Source organism: Dermacentor albipictus, chromosome 4 (assembly GCF_038994185.2).
Source record: "Dermacentor albipictus isolate Rhodes 1998 colony chromosome 4, USDA_Dalb.pri_finalv2, whole genome shotgun sequence".
NCBI classification, from domain to species: Eukaryota; Metazoa; Arthropoda; class Arachnida; order Ixodida; family Ixodidae; genus Dermacentor; species Dermacentor albipictus.
Window position 1 is genome coordinate 170,743,109 of NC_091824.1, and position 19,012 is coordinate 170,762,120.

The following is a 19,012-nucleotide window of genomic DNA, read 5'->3' on the forward strand; positions in this document are numbered from 1 at the left end:
ACATGGGACACTGGACTCTTCCTTTAAGAGCTTCGTTCGTAATGCACTACAAGTGTCATTGTTTACTTATATTTTAATAGAATATTGACTGCAGTTAGTGCAGTTAATCTGGGAGTTGGGTATGAAGATTAAAAGCAACATATAGTACACAAGCATGCGTTCAAAATCATTTAATCAGCTATGACTTCATATTTTTCAAGTTTGTCATATGCAATACACACGACGTACAATTTCATTGTTCGTTTGTTTCATGAAGGCTTACTTGATTGGCGTGCGTCTTCGTTAGGCGAGCATCTCTGCGATGGTATGAGTTGCCTTCATATCAAGATAGCTACATCAGGACTCTGGTGAACAATGGCAGTCTAACAGAAAGACGCATAAAGCTCACATTCAGCTTGTTAGTGCGCTTTTCTTTTCCTTTTTCTTCGAACATTTCTCCCTTTCTCTCTCTTTCAGTACGTTGTTTGTGTGTGTGTACGAACCTCGACAATCTTTGGGGTGTCTTGCCAATGTTATACGACGCATACTTGTAAAGCTGGTTTCCTCAGTTAACACGAAGTGCGAGGAGAAGCCCATTTCTGAGGTTCCCCTCGCATAGCATGAGACGATCACCACGAATATCGACACCATATATTTTCTTTGCGCGTAGCGTATAAAATTACCATGACAACGTGTAGAGTCATCAATAAGTAAAACCTCGTCGCCTGAAATTTTACGTGGTACCTCTAACTTCTTAAACTGACGGTCAGTCGATTGCACCTTCAAGAAAGCGGTGTCAGTACACCTCTTCATAGCTAAATGGAACGCCGATGTCTATGACATTTCTTGCCTCCAAAAGAAAGAGTCAAATTGTATTCATTGATTCTTACGAACAGTTTGCTTAGTGAATTAAAAATTTGATAAAAATTGACAAATATAGCAAAGACATTCCCAAGACATTCCCAAGACATTCCCCAGACATTGAACGCCTCATTTACAGCGCTGTAACTTCGAAACAAAGACAAGTATTTCCTTCTGTAAACAAAGCCTCATGGCGCATACGAATTGTAAAACATGCCCACGTTATTTTGCATATTATACAAGGTCTCTTACACGACGTTCTCAATTTTCTTTCTTATGGAAACGTTCGTAGGCTGTACAGTCAGGCATTATATGTCACTTTCCCTGCAACCGGAATAATATATATATTACAGCGCAGCTGTCTATGGGTAGGACCTGGCGCGTCGCGTCCGCGCGTGGATCAAGAATTTTTCATTCGTGGGCCGCCCCCGAAGACTGTGCAATACAAGGCCGACCCGCGGCGGGGGTGCAGTTGGCCATTAAGGGGCCCCAGGGTGTCTATCAAGTTGACATTTCCAAATTCCCCGAGTTTTCCAGGTTTTCCATGAGTGCTTTTGCAAAATTTCCTGAGTAACACAGGACTTTGTTTTATGTCAAGACAGGCTGCCGCCGTCTCGCCCGATGCTGTCACTCTGTAATAAGCATGCTAAAAAATAAAAAAAAACATGACCCAGTTTGAATAGTAAGGAGTAGCGTTTATTTTAATCAAAAAGGAATCAGAAGGGAGGGTTAGCAGAATGCGCAGCGAATAAGATATATTTGAAAAAAAATTCAAAACTCATTCCAAATCCACTCGAACGTTCTCAAACCAAAAGAAAGAGATGCATACAGAAAAAAAATATTTTCGAATGTCCCCTTTCGTCCCGAATTATTAACGACTGTAGACACACGTGTGAAACATAGGTAGTGCTTGAGACTCCAGTGAAAGCAAATCAAAATGGTAGACTGACTCTATGAGCATTTTATGAAGGCTCATCATAATTAGAAAGTAACTCAATATTTGAATATTGTAAAGTCAGTCATGCTATGTTTCTTCATTTAAAATCATTAACTCGCCTGCTCAAATTAGATGTCCAAGTTATTCAGTGGCCTCGAGCATGTCAACAAAGAAGGAAAAATATATGTTAAGGTTGCTTCTGACATGCCCCATGCTAAACACCACATAAAACACGGTAGTGCATTCACCAATGTGGCACTCTGTAACGAGACATATTACACAGAAGTAAAATGGAATTTAGGTTATCAGAATGTTCAATTTGCCGTAAGTTCAATGTTTGCGCTCTATTCCTGGCTACGACTGCACAGAAATAGCAACAATAGGTCACGTCCTCAAATGTGGACGCCGTGACTGAAGGGGATATAAGCTATTTCTGTCAATTGATGACAAGCTCATTGGTATAAGGCCCGAACTTTCTCACAAGTGAGATTAGCTCTGAACATGTGGTGCGTCAACCTAAGCTGTCCTGACATACTCTCAGCCCACGTACAAGACCTCAGTGTTGCGTTTCAGTGCTTTAAAGAGTTTATTTTTATTTGGATGAGGGACACCTGCATCTCGGTGTCAGCCATGACTTTCATTGTTTGGTGCTCAAGCTCCTTGAAAGAAGTGGCGGCACACTTAAATTCCTTTCCTGTTCATTCATCAATGCGTAGGTCCTTTCTGTTCGCGTCCTCTTTCCACCGCGCGTTCTCCCCACGGGTCATCTGAATCATCCTCTTGGTCAGTTGTACAATCAACGTCCGATTTTTCGGACTCCCTAGGGGCCGCGAAAACGTCCAAAAAATCAGGCAGTTCGGAAAAATGAATGTATGTCTTTTACTGCTCTTAAGGGCTAAAAGCGCCACAGGTACATCCGAAAAGGCCTGCCAGTATGCTTATTAGGCATATCAGTGCTCGTACTGGGACAGGAAATGGCGGGTGGCCGCGTTTATAATTAAGGAATACATACTGCGTCCCGTGACAATTGCCCCGTTCCACTATTGTTATGCTACACTGCGTAACACTGATATATTGAGGCGAAGCTGATTTCGGGAACCGGTATTATGCATGCAACGCGCTGTGCTTTCCGAGCTTCGAAGCAAATGGCGTAGACCATAAATACGGAGTCGGTGCCATTGCTGACAGCGACGAATTCTTTCAATAAACAAACACGGCGGCGAGCAACGTCGAAGCAGCTAGGCCTAGCGTTTGCCGCGGTGGTGGCTACGGCTGCCAGCGGATCTGCGTGCGAGAGCGCCGGTTCGAAGCGGCGAGGTAATCAAAACGGCGGCGGTGGTGGCTTTGATTAATGCAGTTTCTGACCTGCGATCACGGCAAAAATTCCGGAAAATCGGACGGCGAAGGGTTCTTGCGTCCGAAATTTCAGGCGTTTTTGTACATTGACTCCATGGGGTACGTGGTGGTGCCGCGAAGCCGTCCGAATTATCGTGCGTCTGGAAAGTCGGTCGTTGACTGTACATTGGCAACGCCTCCAGCCGACGACACGGCGTCAAAGACGATTAGTTACGATCCCTTTCTGTTACTCGAGCCAGCATTGCCACGACTTTCGTTCCCTTTCAATAAAATTACAGCTGATTTCCCCTGATAGAAGTACAAAATCCCTGAGTTTTTCCTGAGTATTTCCAGACTACTCAAAATCCCTGAGAATTCTCAGTTTTCCCATTTTTCCCGGTTGGTAGACACCTTGGGCCCGCATACACAGCTTCGCTTGTCATCCTTCATCACAGAGTGGAAGGGCACGGAGCTTTATATATATATGCAATGAATACAACAACGTTACAGTGACATCTCCCTTCGTAAACGCGGGTGATGCGCAAACGTGTGGATGCTGTAGCGCACACGAAGCTATTGGCCCTCGGTGCGCCTAGGCTGTCCACATCGGAGGTCGCTTTCAAGAGAGGGCTCGCGCCGCTGCACCATACACAGCAGCCGCCGGAATATAAACTCTCCCCCACCCTCCCGGTTGGAAGACGGCGCGCTTCCTCACCACTTTCCTCCCTTGCGCGCGCGTGCTTGAGCCGCCGCCGTCGGCTCACCGTAGCCCGCTTTCACTCTCACATACAGCATACTGCGTGCGGGGACGATGTTATCACGACCCGAACCCGCTATACATCCATACTGCACACGGGACACGTAGCAGCCCAGCGCGCATCCGCCTACCCTCCTCCTCAGCAATCCTTTTCTCCTTCCCCGCTTCGCTCAATGCCACCTAGGCTTTCCTCTAGGCGATGTTGCTTTACCGCGAGTTCAGCGAACTGCTTCGTACTTTCCCCAGCGCGCGATTTTCTTCTCCACCTCTAGGCGCCTCCCTCCTGCAGCGCTCGCTTCCTTCGCGGCTTCAAACTTTGTAGATTTCACTGGCGGGTCATTTACGTTTGCGCGTAAAAGTATTATTCTAATCGGCTTCTAGTTTGAGTAATGAGAATGTTTCTTGCTTGCCTGCTAAACGTTGAATATGAATGCCGACTACGGGAGAGATCTAAAGTTTCATCTGAAATTTCTACTTGGTCCTCCAGGCTCCAGATGATCTTAATGGAGGCGTCTCCTGTCCGCGCATCTTTCCGGCGTGTCGACAGTGCCTACGATAGGCCACCACTCTCCCTACTATACGGTGAAATCCCCGGCTGGTCGTTCCAGAGCGCTACGACTGGGCTAAAGCTCCATGTAGGGAAGAGACGAAGCTTCATTAGAAAACTAAGCCGGCTACAGTGCGTATTACGAAGACTGAATGCCAGCGAATTAGGGCCCTCTTATCCTCGAAATGCATATTTAAGCAGCAACAGTGGTAGGACAACGGATCTATTTGCAATCAATGTTTCGACATAGGTACATTCCTTCGTTAAAGAAGCAACTGTTTTTATCTTCTTCTTTTTTTTTGCATGCAGCCTTTACGTACGTAGCTCACCCTCCTCTATACTCAATGGGGAAGGATCATAGGTGGGTGCATAGAGTAGGAAGAGGAAAACCAGTCTTCAAATGGCGGGTGCTTAGTGGGGATGGCGAGAGAACTGGAGGTGTGTTTGGTGCTGCCGGTTCTTCCAAGGAGTTGTAGTGACAAGACAAATGCAGTGCTAGGAGACGGGACAATATAGGAAGGAGCACATAGGCACTCAGAGCGATTTTGTCCTGTCTTCTAGGGCTGCTTTTCAGCGATCATGAAACAACTAGCCCACTAGTCAATCCTTGCTAGATGTGGCAAAAGCTGTAAAGAATCTTAATGGCTAAGGAAGCGTGAAGCGTTAATGCATACATTATCATGTATGCAATGTAAAACAGGAGGTCACCCAGACAGTTCTACTTTGGGGCCTCCTAATGTACTGCTGAAGATGTATGATTGTTATCTCTTGCGTTACAAATAAACTTCAAATTTGTCCAACCTGGTGGGCCTAATTTTCCCAGAAAAACAGGAACTAAGAAGAGGTACGGGATGGACGGCTGGAAAACGAGCAATATAGGAATTTAATAAAAAGATAGTTTAGGGAGCTGAATTTTGCCCATATGTGTTCTTTAAGAGTAACTTATACAAATGGGAAATGATAGCAATGAGCACAAATGCAAGTCTTGTCGAAAGTTGAAAGAGAGAGACATAGAGAGAGAGTGAGAGAGAGAGCAGTCCAAGTGACGTGAAATACATCTTTAACAGTGCTTTTCACGACGTTGTAGTCCTAGCGCCGCGTCCTTTAACGACCTGACGAAGATGCCATCAACAGACAATGAAAGCACCTGTCCCTGTCGTTCGCCGGCAGGTGGTACTGACGTGCGAGTCCGGTAGCTCGAACCCGGAGAGCAGCATCCGCTGGGAGCGCGACGGCCGCACCCTGTCTGGCCAGCACCAGAGCCGCGTGGCGGCCCAGCACGGCGGCAAGGCGACACGCAGTCGACTGCGCCTCAACGTGACAGCCGCCGACGACGGAGCCACGTTCACCTGCCTCGCCTCCAACCAAGTGCAGCCGGCCGCCACCAGGAGCGTGGCGCTGCGCGTGCGACGTAAGGGACCCGACCTGCCGCAGCAGTGAACGACGCAATAAAGTCACCGAAGGGAGGGCGGCGCTCACGTGGCTCAGTCTCGGTGTCGGCAGCGACCTCGCGCACGCGCGCACGGAGGACGGGAAGCCTTGCTTAGGGAAATGGGCTGTTTTTTTCTTTTTCTTTTCTTTTTATTTTTTGTAGGCGTGACGTGCTAGTAGTGAAAGTGATATTCATTTGCTCTACTTCCCCGGTAATAGATGCCATTACAGGTACACTAGAATCAGAATGCGAGACAGAAGGGCAGCGCCAAAAAACGACGGTCAAACGCAGTAATTTAAGACACTAAAAGCTTTCACAAATGCGTTTAGAAGAGGAATTATCTGACAGAACGGTGTTTCCTAACCTATTCTCAGATTTGTGTTTGCTTACATTTGCGTGTCGCGTCGCTGTAACTATTAACGTTGCCTTTCTTGAGAATGACAAGCTTTCGGGCGACCGGGGTGTGACCCACACTCATATAACCCACACTCCCAAACATGCCGGAGCTGTTTAGGAAAAGCCCGGCTTCGGGCAAACAAAAGCAATGACTTGTGCATCACGGTCAGAGCAGATTTCTTGCTCTTTGGGCTTGAGGCGACCTCGAAGCAAAGCTGTCTTGATTCATAATCTGACATTCCAATAATAAAATTTGTCTTTCTGCCTAACGCGCAGCAATCACCGCTTGAAAAGAACCGTTGTCTTAATGTACATTTCTCAAGTTACATTATTCCTGCAGCGATTCTTCGTATTCGTGTGTAAAGTGCTCACGTATTGCTTCGCATCCCCATGCGAGCACAGGCATCCCCTTTCGCTAGAAATTGAAGGCGTTGCTAAATCCTCTAGCACTAGCTGTATTTGTGGCGGGTTATATTTATTGGAATGCACCTGCAATGTAAATCCCATCTAGGTGAATCTGTTAATGATCGCCCAGGCAGCCATGTTTTTTCTACGACACTTTGCAAGATGCTTACAAGTCCTGCGAAATAATTTATGTAATTTTTTTAAATAGTCGACAAGGTATGAACTGACAGCACACGACAGCCTGTATGACGTAAGTTTCGATAGGACGCCAAAACAACAAATTGTTTGTTGCGTTGTTTTACTCACTGCTAGGTCAACTTGTTCCTTACAAAATGTGTATTATTCTTTGCAACATTAACTAAATGGTGTTTGCTGCTGTAGAATCTTTGATAAAAATATAATAACTCGTAACTAACTCCACACATGGATAGTTCTCAGGATACAACAATCATGTTCGGGATTTTCCATAGACGGCATTCTAAGCAAGCCGCCTTGCGCGAAAGCCACAGGGCTTGCGAGTGACTGCAATAAATATTTGGCGCGTAGAGAAGAGACGAAATTATTATTCTTATACGTAAACTAGTAGTCCGGAGCTTTTGGCTTTTGCTTTCAGATGTCGCTGCTTAGCAAGTGTAACCCGCATTTTGTGCGATAGGTTTCTTTCCTTCTGGCATTGATGCTTATATCATAACGAAACTTTTCATGCACTACACCACTAAAGGGAACGTAGTGATAAGTGTTGTCATAGGCGTTCGGTGGATGAAAATATACCAGGGAGGTTTACAAGTATGGGAATGCAACGTTAAAGGTCAACTCCAGCGTTTGAAGGCAACACCGTGTTAAGATATTGTCATATTCAAATGGCATTGACATACCTGTCACCGGTAGGGTGGTTCAAATTGCTTAGAAATTTATGAGTAATTTCAAATAAGTAATAAACAACATACCGAAACCGGAACGGGTAGCTGCTTTGGGTGACGTCACGATGACTCACTGACGTCACATCCTATACTACCATGATGCAAACACGCAGTACACTTGGCGCTAACGCCAAAGAAACGAAGTTGATGATGTCTCCTGGCGACACAAGGAGCTTTTACAGATTTTCCGAACTAGACAGCGAGGATTTAAGCGACGATTTCAACGACAGTGGCGGTGTAGTCTCTGACATCACAAACACAAGGTGGCCAGTAGAAAGTCATGAGTCGGGAACGCAACCAATAATTAAAATTGAATTTCAGGAAAACTAAGTAACTTGCAGCCATATAGTTTGGCACAGATAATCAGAGGGCAAAAGAGAACATATATTCAAAATTTTATTAAGATAAGTAGACATCGAAAAATAGCCGGAGTTGCCCTTTAAGGGATGCTGTCGGCGAGGCGTGTAAAGGAACGTAGAGTACAAAATAATGGAAAACGTGTACAAAGAAGTTCGTGCTTCTGTGTACGCAAAGCCGCTTGGGAACGCTATGTATTAATATACACGCTGCCTACGCTTTACTTTTGAAGCTTCTCAAGTTTTTCAAAGTATTATTGTGACGCAACTTTGAACACAGACCCAATCATAAAAAAAAGACACAATGCTGAGACACATTTCCGCCAGTGAGGCCAGTTCCAACACATGACGTCTCTGTGCGTTCGCGACTGCCGTCGCTGTTAAATGACCGCCACTCAGAGCTGGGTGCCGAAGCAGTTGGCATGTGTGGGCGCCAAAGGCGAGAATCTGTCGTCACTACAGTCTCATTCCTGCGATTTCGATCGGCAAAAGTTTTGTAAGTCCACTTTCGCAATGACGTACGCAGGCGAGGTTTAATATTGACGCGCCTTCGCCTCTGCTTTTGGTCTTCCCAGACAAGCCACTGTTCCTGCACCCGCCCGTGGCAAAACACGAGGTGAAGCAAGGCGACAGCGTGCTGCTGAACATGTCCGCGAAGGCTTACCCTTCGAAGATAAGCTACGCATGGACCAAGGAGGGCGTTCCGCTGCCTTTGGAGTCGTGGCGGGAAACGCGTAGGGTTTTCCACCGCGCCTCGGCGCTCTTCATCAACCACGCACAGAAGGACGACAGCGGACGCTACGAATTCGAAGCCAGCAACAGCATCGGATCCGCCAAGGCCACCGTTGTCGTCAAAGTGCATTGTGAGTACTCGTAGAGGTGCATGCACGAACACTTCGTGAAGGAATGTAAGCGAATTACGCACGGTTTGACTACCTGCCTTTCCACAGAGTCGGCACTAAAGCTGACACTAGGGTGGTCTGTTAAGATGTTTAACTCGACAATTCGCCAGTTTACAGGGACCGAGGCACCAAAAATTAATGACAAAGGTTTATATCAGTGAATTCAGTTATTCACCAAGAAGAAAAATAATAAATATTGCCCAAAGGCAGACATGTGTACGCACAACCTTTGAACAAGAACCGGGAGCACTCAAAAATAAAACTGTTCTACTGCCGTATAATGTATAAAGTACTTCAAGAAGTAATTCACACGAATACAAGCAAAAAATCAATATCGGCCGTAATAGCATTTAGGGCTGCTGCTTATTAAGCTAAAATATAATACGTCTAAGCGCTATCGAATTTCGTATATTTAAACCATGCCGAGGCGCATAACTTATTCAACTAATAACGCGGATACCACGCGCTCCCTGAAAACGGTCTTATTTTCAAAAAGCGAGAAACGTGAGAGCTGATCCAAAGGTGAGGGGGGGGGGGGGGGGGGGGGGCACGTGCTAATCTTTGATCAAACACGAGTCAGCAGTCGTTCCAACTATCCACTTGAATGAGGGTGCTTGCACTTGGGCATCTTCCTTCTTTTGCAATACGAGCGGCATAAAAGTGAACGCTATGCAAATTTAAATACGATATTTCCTGGCCTGCCATTTGTTCGAACGTTATAATGACGCAGTCTCTCTGGATAAAATGGATCGAAAGATTTCTAACGTCTCGCACCCAAATCGTTTTGGTAATGACTGTAAGTCACTCGTGTGTTCTGTCCCCCCTGGAGTACCACAGCGCTCGGTCTTGGGACCATGGCTATTTCTTACTTTTAATAATGATTTGTTTAATGAAGTCTCCTCCCCTATCAGATGATAGGCTGGCGGCTGTGTTATTTACCGCGAAATAGCCAACTCCTATGGCAGTGTCTGGCTTCATGCCGATCTTAACAATGTTGCGTATTGATGATGTCACTCAGTAATAATAAATGCAAGTCTATGAGAATATCACGCGCAGGTGAGCTTTCGCAGCTTTACCCGTATGTACTTAACAGTGTATCCCTACATTCATATAACTCGTATCCATATTACCTTCGTATCCATATTACGAATAGCCTGTCACGAAAAATGCACAGTGCCTACGTAATTAATAATGCTAACCGTAGCCCAGATTTCATACACCGTAATTTCTCCTCTACCCCGACATCTTTGAACTAGCTCTCTGCAAAACTCTCGTCAGGTCAAAACTCGGATATGGCTCATGTAACTGGGATCCCTGTTCTGTCCTATCTTCTTCCCTTGAATCAATCCAGAATCGATATGCCCGTTTTATTGCGCGCAACTACGCCTGCAACGCTCGCGCGTCAGCAATCAAGCGTTCTCTCGCTGACTTAGCAATTACACGGAAAGGTGCTCGACTGTGCCTCTTTCGTAAAATATTCTACCATATTCCAAAGCTAAAACGCGAGCTTATCGCTGCTCCTTCATGCATTCCCTCCCGCATTGATGACAGTCTTAATGTCCATGTGCCCAGCTGCCGCACAAACCATTACGCAGATTCCTTCATACCGAACACTGCAACTGATTGGAACCACGTCCCCGCCTTCGTCGCCAGCAATTCCGATGAGTCTTCATTCAAGACCACCACTTCTACATCGTTCAAGTGCCAACCACTCTCTCCCTTATTCTCTAGTGGACCTGAGAGTATCTAAATAAAAAATAAATAAATAAGGCCGTTTGTTATCGGCTTCAAGAACAAGCGAGTTTCACCACTGTTGCAACAAATGAGCATAAAATAAACACCCATAATATATGTGCTCGTGGAAACTGCATCGAGCAAAGCATGCCAAGCATTTAAATTAAGAAGTTTCGCGAAGGACTGGGGATTAAATGAATTTCGCCACATAAGCAGGACCTTTACTTAAAAGCTGCTGGGCACTCATGACCACAAGGTGGCAGCATATCTGGTTCGACGTTATAAGAGAACACTTGACCTCGGTCCTTCCGTGCTACCATGCATGTAGACAGAGAGAAAGATAACCGCTCATGTCTTTAATGCCGAGAGAGTGAGATAGATCTCCTCGCCCTCAGGTGGGCGGCTTCCTACTTCCAAGAATCCGTGGGCCCTTGCTACCACCAAGGCCTGCTCCACCAGCTTTCGCTGGTCATCCAGTTCTGGACAAGACAGCATGTCCTCCCACCTTATGACCTACCATGCATGTGGCAAACAGAATTTTAGCGAACTATAGACAAAATCGTAGCGACCGCTGAGGAGCAGATATTCATGTCAAATTTCATGTCGCATAACTCGGCAACACTATCAGAATTCAAGTTCTACAAAGTTCTGTGAGTGTGTAAAGGAGACCAATTGATTTACTGTACACAACTCCTCAATGTACCTGCGCCCTGCAAACACGACATTTAAACAAATTCAAATAAACGAACTAATTATTTCATGCAAGCTGAAAATTAAATACATTAGATTTGTCTAATTCAGACAGATTATATTGATTCTTGGTGCGGAGTTACGAAGTTGTAACCTTGACACTTTATTCGATATTTTTTAAATTGATGATTCTCGACCAATTTTCCAGAACGTTGAGTTACCTTAATAAAAAGTCTGCTCCCAATCATTTATCAGCTAAGTTTGATTGTTAAGATGCAGCAAATTTATACATAATTACTTCTGCAGGTGGCCTAATGGGAACTCTGCTTCATTTCACAGGTTAAAAAAAAAGCTGATTATCACTGACACCAAGCTTAAGTCTCCTCTTAAGAGGAAGCTTTAGCTCGTGCTCAACTCCGACGCGGCCTATTCAAATACATGTAAAATGCAAAAAACGCTTTTCTGAGATAACCCCTAGACCGATTTTAATTAAATTTGTTGCACTTGAGGGAGAAAGTTTAATTCTAGTGACTGTTGGAAGCGAAATTTTAATTTATGGCCTGAATTTTATGAATTTTTTTTAATTCGGAAGTTTATAAAAGATAGACGCACGAAGTGTATAAATGAATAGTTCTGCATCAAAAACAGATATCGTGGTTCTGTAAACGGCATCCATTAGATCACTCAAAGCGGACAAATTCTATATCTCAACTTATATCTTACGTGAATTTGTTACGTTGTGTACAAGGGTTCTGCAAAAGCTGTATTTACGGATTACTAATTTTTTTTAGGTTAACGTGCAACATATCAATTTTTTCCGCTTTAGATGTTCTATTAGATGCAATTCACAGAATTGCATTATTTTTTCTTGCTGAGTTACAGAAATGTAAATTTGATAGTTCCGTTTCTTCAAAAATTTTCGATTTTTGGCAACCTTTAATAATACCTTTACGACCTAAATAGAAAATTCGTAACCAACAGTCACTAGAGTGTAAGTTTTTCTTTTAAATTCAAGAAACCTAATCAAATTTGGTGCAGTGGTTGCTGAGAAAAACTAATTCTCCTTTTACATGTATTTAGATAGGAGCGCCCCAGCTAAATCTTCCTGTTAACGTGGAGTGTAAATAGCGCCCAAAGTACGAAATTTTAGTGGAACTTCCAGGAGCGAAAGCCGCGGTCTTGGCAGATAGCTAGTACTTCCCATAGCTGAAGACGAGCTCTTTTCTAGCGTGTGGGACATGTTAAGCATGCCTCAGCTCGCGATGGGAATATGCAGGACTAGGGACATTTTTTGACTAGCAGATACCCCATAGGGCAACTTCCTTCAACAACTGAGTGCATCAGTGGGCTAACATTAAAAACATTTAATTCACTACTGTGCTTCGCATGCAGAGAATCCATAGTGAGTTGTTTTACTAGTATTTTCCCATTTTTCACCAAATAGGCAGCGAACCATGTCCTGTCCTTCTTTCCTTCTCACCTTGGCATTTAGTATACTCAGGTTTTGTATTCTGTAGCACGAACAAACTACTTCACTGAGCTCATTGACGTTATAATCTCCAATACTTTTATGCATGGGCGCGTGGCTATACTACTGACATCCCCATATACGAAAGAACTCCTTGAGGGTACACTGCGACGTACGCATAGCCATGCAGCAGAGTGCTTCTCTCGGCGTCGTCTGAAAGGATAAATGTACACAGCTTGACATTATCACATGATGAGTGAAGAAGCTTGATGGTGGCAAAGGTTGGTAATACGATGCCCCAACGTATCCAGTTTGCTATCAAGACCTTCTAACTGCTGGCGGCTAAAATGAGACGACTTTCAGATCAACCAGTCTATTTCATGCCTTATCGATTGTTCGTCCGCCAAGCTTGCACAGATAACTAGGGCAGTGTGTGAACATCGAGTACGAGTGCATTATATCGTTTGACCACGTGTGCGCCTCTTCGTGGCTTGCATGTCGAGCTGCTCCGAAGCCAGTGCGCGGGCACTTGCGCTTCGAGACAACCAACCGCTGATCATGTCTCCGAACAATGTCGCTACATAAAGCCGTTAAAGAGTGCTTCACTGCATCACTACGACGGACGGTACGGCGCTACAGCGCCGTCAGTTGCGGAAGTTATACTGCGCCAGTTCCGCGTGGAAAAAGAATGTCGGCTTGGCCACTGCGCAGACCCTGCCCGCATCACCAAGATAACGGAGCAGGTGCTGGCCGGTGCGGGCGAGAACGCTTCGTTGGCCTGCGCCGCGGACGCGGACCCGCTCACGGGCGACGTGGTCCGGTGGCGGCGGCCAGGGTTCGACCTTCGTCATCGCGCCAGGCTGCTTCTGGAGCGGGGCCGTGCCTTCCTCACGCTGCTCAACGTGACCCGGGAGGATGAAGGCCTGTTCGAGTGCGTCGCCCACAATGGCCTGGGCAGCCAGGTGGCCCGGGCCGCCAGGCTGGTCGTAAAGTGTGAGCGGAAACTTTGTGTGGCGACGGTTGGCACGAGCTGGCTGGGTACGACACGACAGCATCGACAGAAAGTGTTATCGTTAAGTTACTGCAGGAAGCAGTGCACCTATAGGGTCTGTGCACGGATGCAGTACTGCGACGAAGCCGATTTGATTGGCACTGCATGCGTTTGTCTGTGCGTCTTCCGTTGCCTTCGAATTTCGTGGCTCTTTAAAGGGACACTAAAGCGAAACAATAAATCAGTTTAGACTAATGAAGCATTGTTTGAGAACCCTGCAGGCAGTCATTTCAAAAAAATAGTTTGATTATTAGATGAGAAAATGAAGGTCCAAGTATCAGTATTTGAATTTCGCGCCGAAACCCCAGCGCCGGTACATCAACGTGACGTCAGGGATTCCAAAGTTTGTTTTCGCATTTGGGCCGCGTTGGCTGAATAAAAGTTCCAGAAACTTGCCATGTTTAATATTTGGTTCCTTTAGAACACAATGTAGTCAATCTATACCGCTATATATAGTTAGTAGGCCCTAGAAGATGCCTTCAAAATCCAAGACGTCACAGCCCCCAGGTGCGGGAACTTAAGTAGGCGTCGCCACCCGTATTTCGTTCTTGCGCTTTTTCTGGTTTACCAAACGTCTTAGCGTTGCAAGAGTGGTGTTTTTGGTGTTGTAGAACGATAATTTACTGATGCAGAGGAAATCATTTTTCACTTTAGTGTCCCTTTAACACAACATTTTTGAAGCTGCTTTCATAAGTTCGTTCTGCAGCAATTAACACCATTGTGCATGCAACCGTTCTCAAAATTTTACTGGCAAAATGGATATTTATAGAACATGGAAAGTTATTTACCATGGTTACGGTGGCTAGATGGGTAAGTGAGCCGTCTCTCGTGCAGGAAGCGTAGTTCAGCGCTTCTCCGCCTCATGACGACAAACGTGGCGCTGCGGTCAGAGGCCTGTCGCAAGCGGCGCGAGTCGTATTTCGGCGTATTTGTCAGTGTAGTTAAGCTGCAAACCGTCTTCACGGTGACATCATAGACAGTTGCAAATTTCTGAACGCAGCGGAGCTCTGTCACTTGCGAAGGAAGGTAAGTACTTGCCTTGTCCATCAGCTTTCCCGGTTTAAGAGGCAAAAATACAGAGCTCTTGACACTGTTTAGTTCAGTAAACAAGTTAAGCATGATCATACTAGAAGGAGCACAAGCTCTACGCGAATGAACTAGCTTTTGATCAGTTCTTATAAACCGCGAAAAGCGAAATTTCTTTTACGAAACAATATGTATAGGTGTACGCGAACGTAATTCGTCCAGGAATTATCCTTATACCACAAAATGCGGAAGCGAAATGATTTCCTTTAAAGGAATGTAAACTACAATCGAATAAATATTGATAACCGCACAATTAAAGCCCCTGGTTTCCTTTTTTTTCTTTATAGGCCCTATTGTAAACGAGCCGTACATGTTTACAACCTAAATCAAACATAATTTTTGACAATAGAAATTAACTTGTTTCTATAACAAAAAAAATATTACCTTGTTCAAAGACCTATGCTTAATTCCATGAGAGCAGTAATTGTTAGCTTGCAAATTCACATTGTTTGTACTCGTGATGATCGTGCACACGTATATTTGAGTGCAATAGGGCAATTCGTCAGTCGCACGCGCAAACCAGCCACACCAAGCTTTTACAGCAAACTATATATATAGCTTTAAATGAAATACGGCACTGCATCACAGCGTCCTAGTGTAGCGTAAGGTGCTTTATTTTTTCTTTTATGGAATACGCTCAGTAGCCAAGTTGCTCTTGCCCTTTGCAAGAATTAAAGTTCAACCGAGCAAATGATTAACTGCATGATGCTGTTTGTAAGTAAGTTTGAGTTCGCGCTGCTCAAAACCGACCAGTCTTGTAGGATTGAGCTATGGAGAAAGGAAGAAACATCAGCCGATACATGCGGCAGTCGTTTTCTTGTGAACCACGGTCGCTGCACTTGAAAGCATATTTAGCGCCAGCAAACAAGGACTGAAGGGAGATGACAACACAATGCGCTAGCGCATTGTGTTGTCGTCTCCCTTCAGTCCTTGTTTGCTGGCGCTAAATATGCTTTCAATTTACCAACACGCCCAACAAATGGCAACGCTGCACTTCACGCCGAATTTTGCACTGCAATGTTGATATTTTTCGTCGTACTCATCAAAACTTCAAGTATCTCACACAGAATCGTTTTGTGGGCCTTATTTCAACAGGTTCACTTCTTCACTTATCTACATATACTTATTCTTGACCGGTATATACAACACGCGTCATTTTCATTCTCATCATATTTGCTTGAAGTGTGTGAAAGTATGGCTGGCTGTCTATTCAGGATTATTTCAAAGGCCGGCATCTGGTCGGATCGCATGTTCCTTTAGGGGTAGTTTGCTTCACTATGTGAGCCGGAGCGTCTGGTAACATCGAAGGCACCGAGGCGGAGATACACCCTCGAAATCTGCACAACCTTCCAGCCTGTCGTGTACACTCAGTGAAATACACCCCTCGAAGCGGCGTTCGTACACGACTAATGCAATTGAACCATTTTCTCCACACGATGAATTGCAAGCTCACGTTTCTCGGAAAGTTCTGGGTCTCGCTGCATTGAAACCAGCAAAGTTTTCGCCCGTGGCCGGCATTTTTGTAGCCGAACTTAGAATTCGACGTAAAGCAAGTGTTGCTTCTCCGATTAGTTTTCTTCTTTGCAGGAACTCACTCTGTCCCGGCGTCTCAGGAGCTTAGCACCCACGAACATCACCGTATTCCCTTAGCTCCTTAAACGTCGAGGTGAATTACGGGAACTTGGAGAGCTATCGCGACTGCGAGCGCAACGCACCGTACCGTCGGCGTGTGAACAGACGATATAAATGACCGATTTTCAAGATTACTCATTGCAGCAAGGAACCTCACACTTTTATACACTCTCTAACCATATGGTAACCATTCTTTTTCTGAAGTTTTAGTGGAAAAGCAATTTATTTTAAATACTACACACACACATACACACACAACAACAACAGAATGAGTAGCAAACGACGCGCTCTTCGCGACAGGCCTCTGGACGCAGCCCCATGATCTCCTGCCGTCATAATGCGGAGGAACAGTCAACTACGCCGGTCGGCACACCTACCCATTTAGCCACCGTACCATGGTGAACGTTGCTCTGCCAATGTCGCACATATTTAGCAATAAACACGTGCGAAAGCGTCGGAGTTTGGTTATCTGTTAAATATTACGGGATCAAAGTAAGGGACCACAAACATAAGAAACTTCATCGTTATAAAGAAACGTTTGAGGCAGGCGCATGGGACAACTAATGCTGAAAATGGGTGGAAGGAGCCACAACGTACATTGTCAACGAAGCAATGCCAAATCAGTAAAAACACCTGACGACAAAACGCACCTGACACAAAGGGCACCTGACGATCGCGGCTCAATCTCGCGCGCCATATATGGAGGAAAGCGGGGGAGGCAGCTCGGGACGGATGGGGGGAGGTTCAACTCCGCCAACAAGTGTTTTTATCGCCTCGGAGCTGGCCTCACCACATATTTTTTTTTATCTAAATACCAACTGTAATGCAGTTGTAATTTAGCGCGCTTCTTTTTCACCCTATTCTGTTGCATTGTTAACATGTGCCGTTACCGAATGGACTGTTTTGGTGACATAACTCAGAAAGCACCGCACGGTGTACTAACGAAGCACGGAAAAGAACTAGAGAAATGTCACTACAATATACCGTAATTCATGATTAAATGAATAGTTAGTTAGTTAGTTATTTATTTAGTTAGTTAGTTAGTTAGTTAGTTAGTTAGTTAGTTAGTTGGTGAGTTAGTTAGTTAGTTAGTTAGTTAGTTAGTTAGTTAGTTAGTTAGTTAGTTAGTTAGTTAGTTAGTTAGTTAGTTAGTTAGTTAGTTAGTTAGTTAGTTAGTTAGTTAGTTAGTTAGTTAGTTAGTTAGTTAGTTAGTTAGTTAGTTAGTTAGTTAGTTAGTTCAGCGTCCCCGATCAACAGCGGGCGTATGAGAATTGCCACAGTTAATCGTGCGGAATTCTTTGATTTGACGTATAGCACCAAATCTGTATTATGTATACACGATCGCTTTTGCATTCCGCTTTCATCGGAGTGCCGCAGTGAATCAAACCCGGAACTTCTTTTTCGACAAAGCTATAGCAGCGGATACAGCTTGGTGAACCGGGACAGTGGTTAAACGAGAGCGTCCCTGACCACCCATCGATGCGGCGACCCCGTAGCGACGCGATGTCCTGTTGCTTTTCGCGGCGCAGTCAAGGCGGCCATGCTGCAGGCCCGCGAGACGACGCTGGCGGCCGAACTTGGCCGGCCGCTGTCGCTGTCCTGCACTGCCCACGGTGCGCCGGGCCCCGCGTTCGTCTGGTCGTTCGGCAAGGTGGCGCTGGACAGCGACATGCGGCGCGTCGTGCGCAGCGAGCAGGAGGACGTGGTGCGCTGGAAGTCCACGCTGTCCGTGGAGAGGGTCGAGCTCGGCGACTACGGCCGCTACACGTGCACCGCGCGCAACGAGCTCGGCTACGACTGGTCCCGGTTCACGGTGCGACCAAGGGGTAAGCACTGCATTGCTCGCTCCATCCGTGGACATTTTCGTCAGCTCGGGCGCTCACTCCGGCCGCGCCTCGTGCGCCCCCTTCCCGACGCAGGAAAACCCGACCCCCCCACGGCCGCGCGCGCGCTCAACGTGACCCACTCGAGCGTGCTGCTGGTGTGGTCTCCGGGCTTCGACGGGGGGCTCGAGCAGCAGTTCCGCGTGCGCACGCGGCGGCTCGGCGGCGGACCGGGCTCCATCCGCTACGAGCACACTGCCTCGGCACAGGGCGTTTTCGAGCTGCTCGTGCAGGGACTCGAGTCCGGCGTCGAGTACGCGTTTAGCGTGCAAGCGCGCAATGCGCTCGGCGATAGCGTCTTCAGCCACGAGTCACCCGCTGTCACGACAAAGAGTAAGGGGTCGGATCTATGCTTTCCACCATCATGAAGTGTTAAACACATTACAAAACATCGTATGCCAAAGTCTTGAGCGTTAACCATGCGAACTATTGCGAACACAACACAAGGTGTGTCCCAGCTAACTTTAGCCAAGCTGTTAAAGAAAACACATGAGAAAAAGCAGGGTTCATGATATAATTATAAACCTACGGTGTTCAGTCGTCATACCTCTGACGAACGAACACCATAGCTCTTAAAATCGTGTATCGCAACGTGTTTTTTTCTTATCTTTGGTATTCATTTAACAGCATGGCTAAAGTTA

General features: G+C 45.8%; 1 protein-coding gene across 3 annotated transcripts in view; it reads left to right on the forward strand.

The window, feature by feature from the left end:
• The window catches only part of LOC135902456 (nephrin-like), a 59,524-nt gene that overhangs the window by 33,811 nt on the left and 6,701 nt on the right, over positions 1-19,012 (forward strand). For 2 of the 3 annotated variants that reach the window (XM_065432538.2, XM_065432539.2), the window contains 5 exons: positions 5,587-5,827; positions 8,501-8,788; positions 13,431-13,712; positions 18,018-18,314; positions 18,408-18,704. In XM_065432538.2, the coding sequence (XP_065288610.1) occupies positions 5,587-5,827; positions 8,501-8,788; positions 13,431-13,712; positions 18,018-18,314; positions 18,408-18,704 (1,405 nt within the window). The remainder of the gene's footprint in view (positions 1-5,586; positions 5,828-8,500; positions 8,789-13,430; positions 13,713-18,017; positions 18,315-18,407; positions 18,705-19,012) is intronic. The other variant, XM_070537805.1, reaches the window with a different exon arrangement.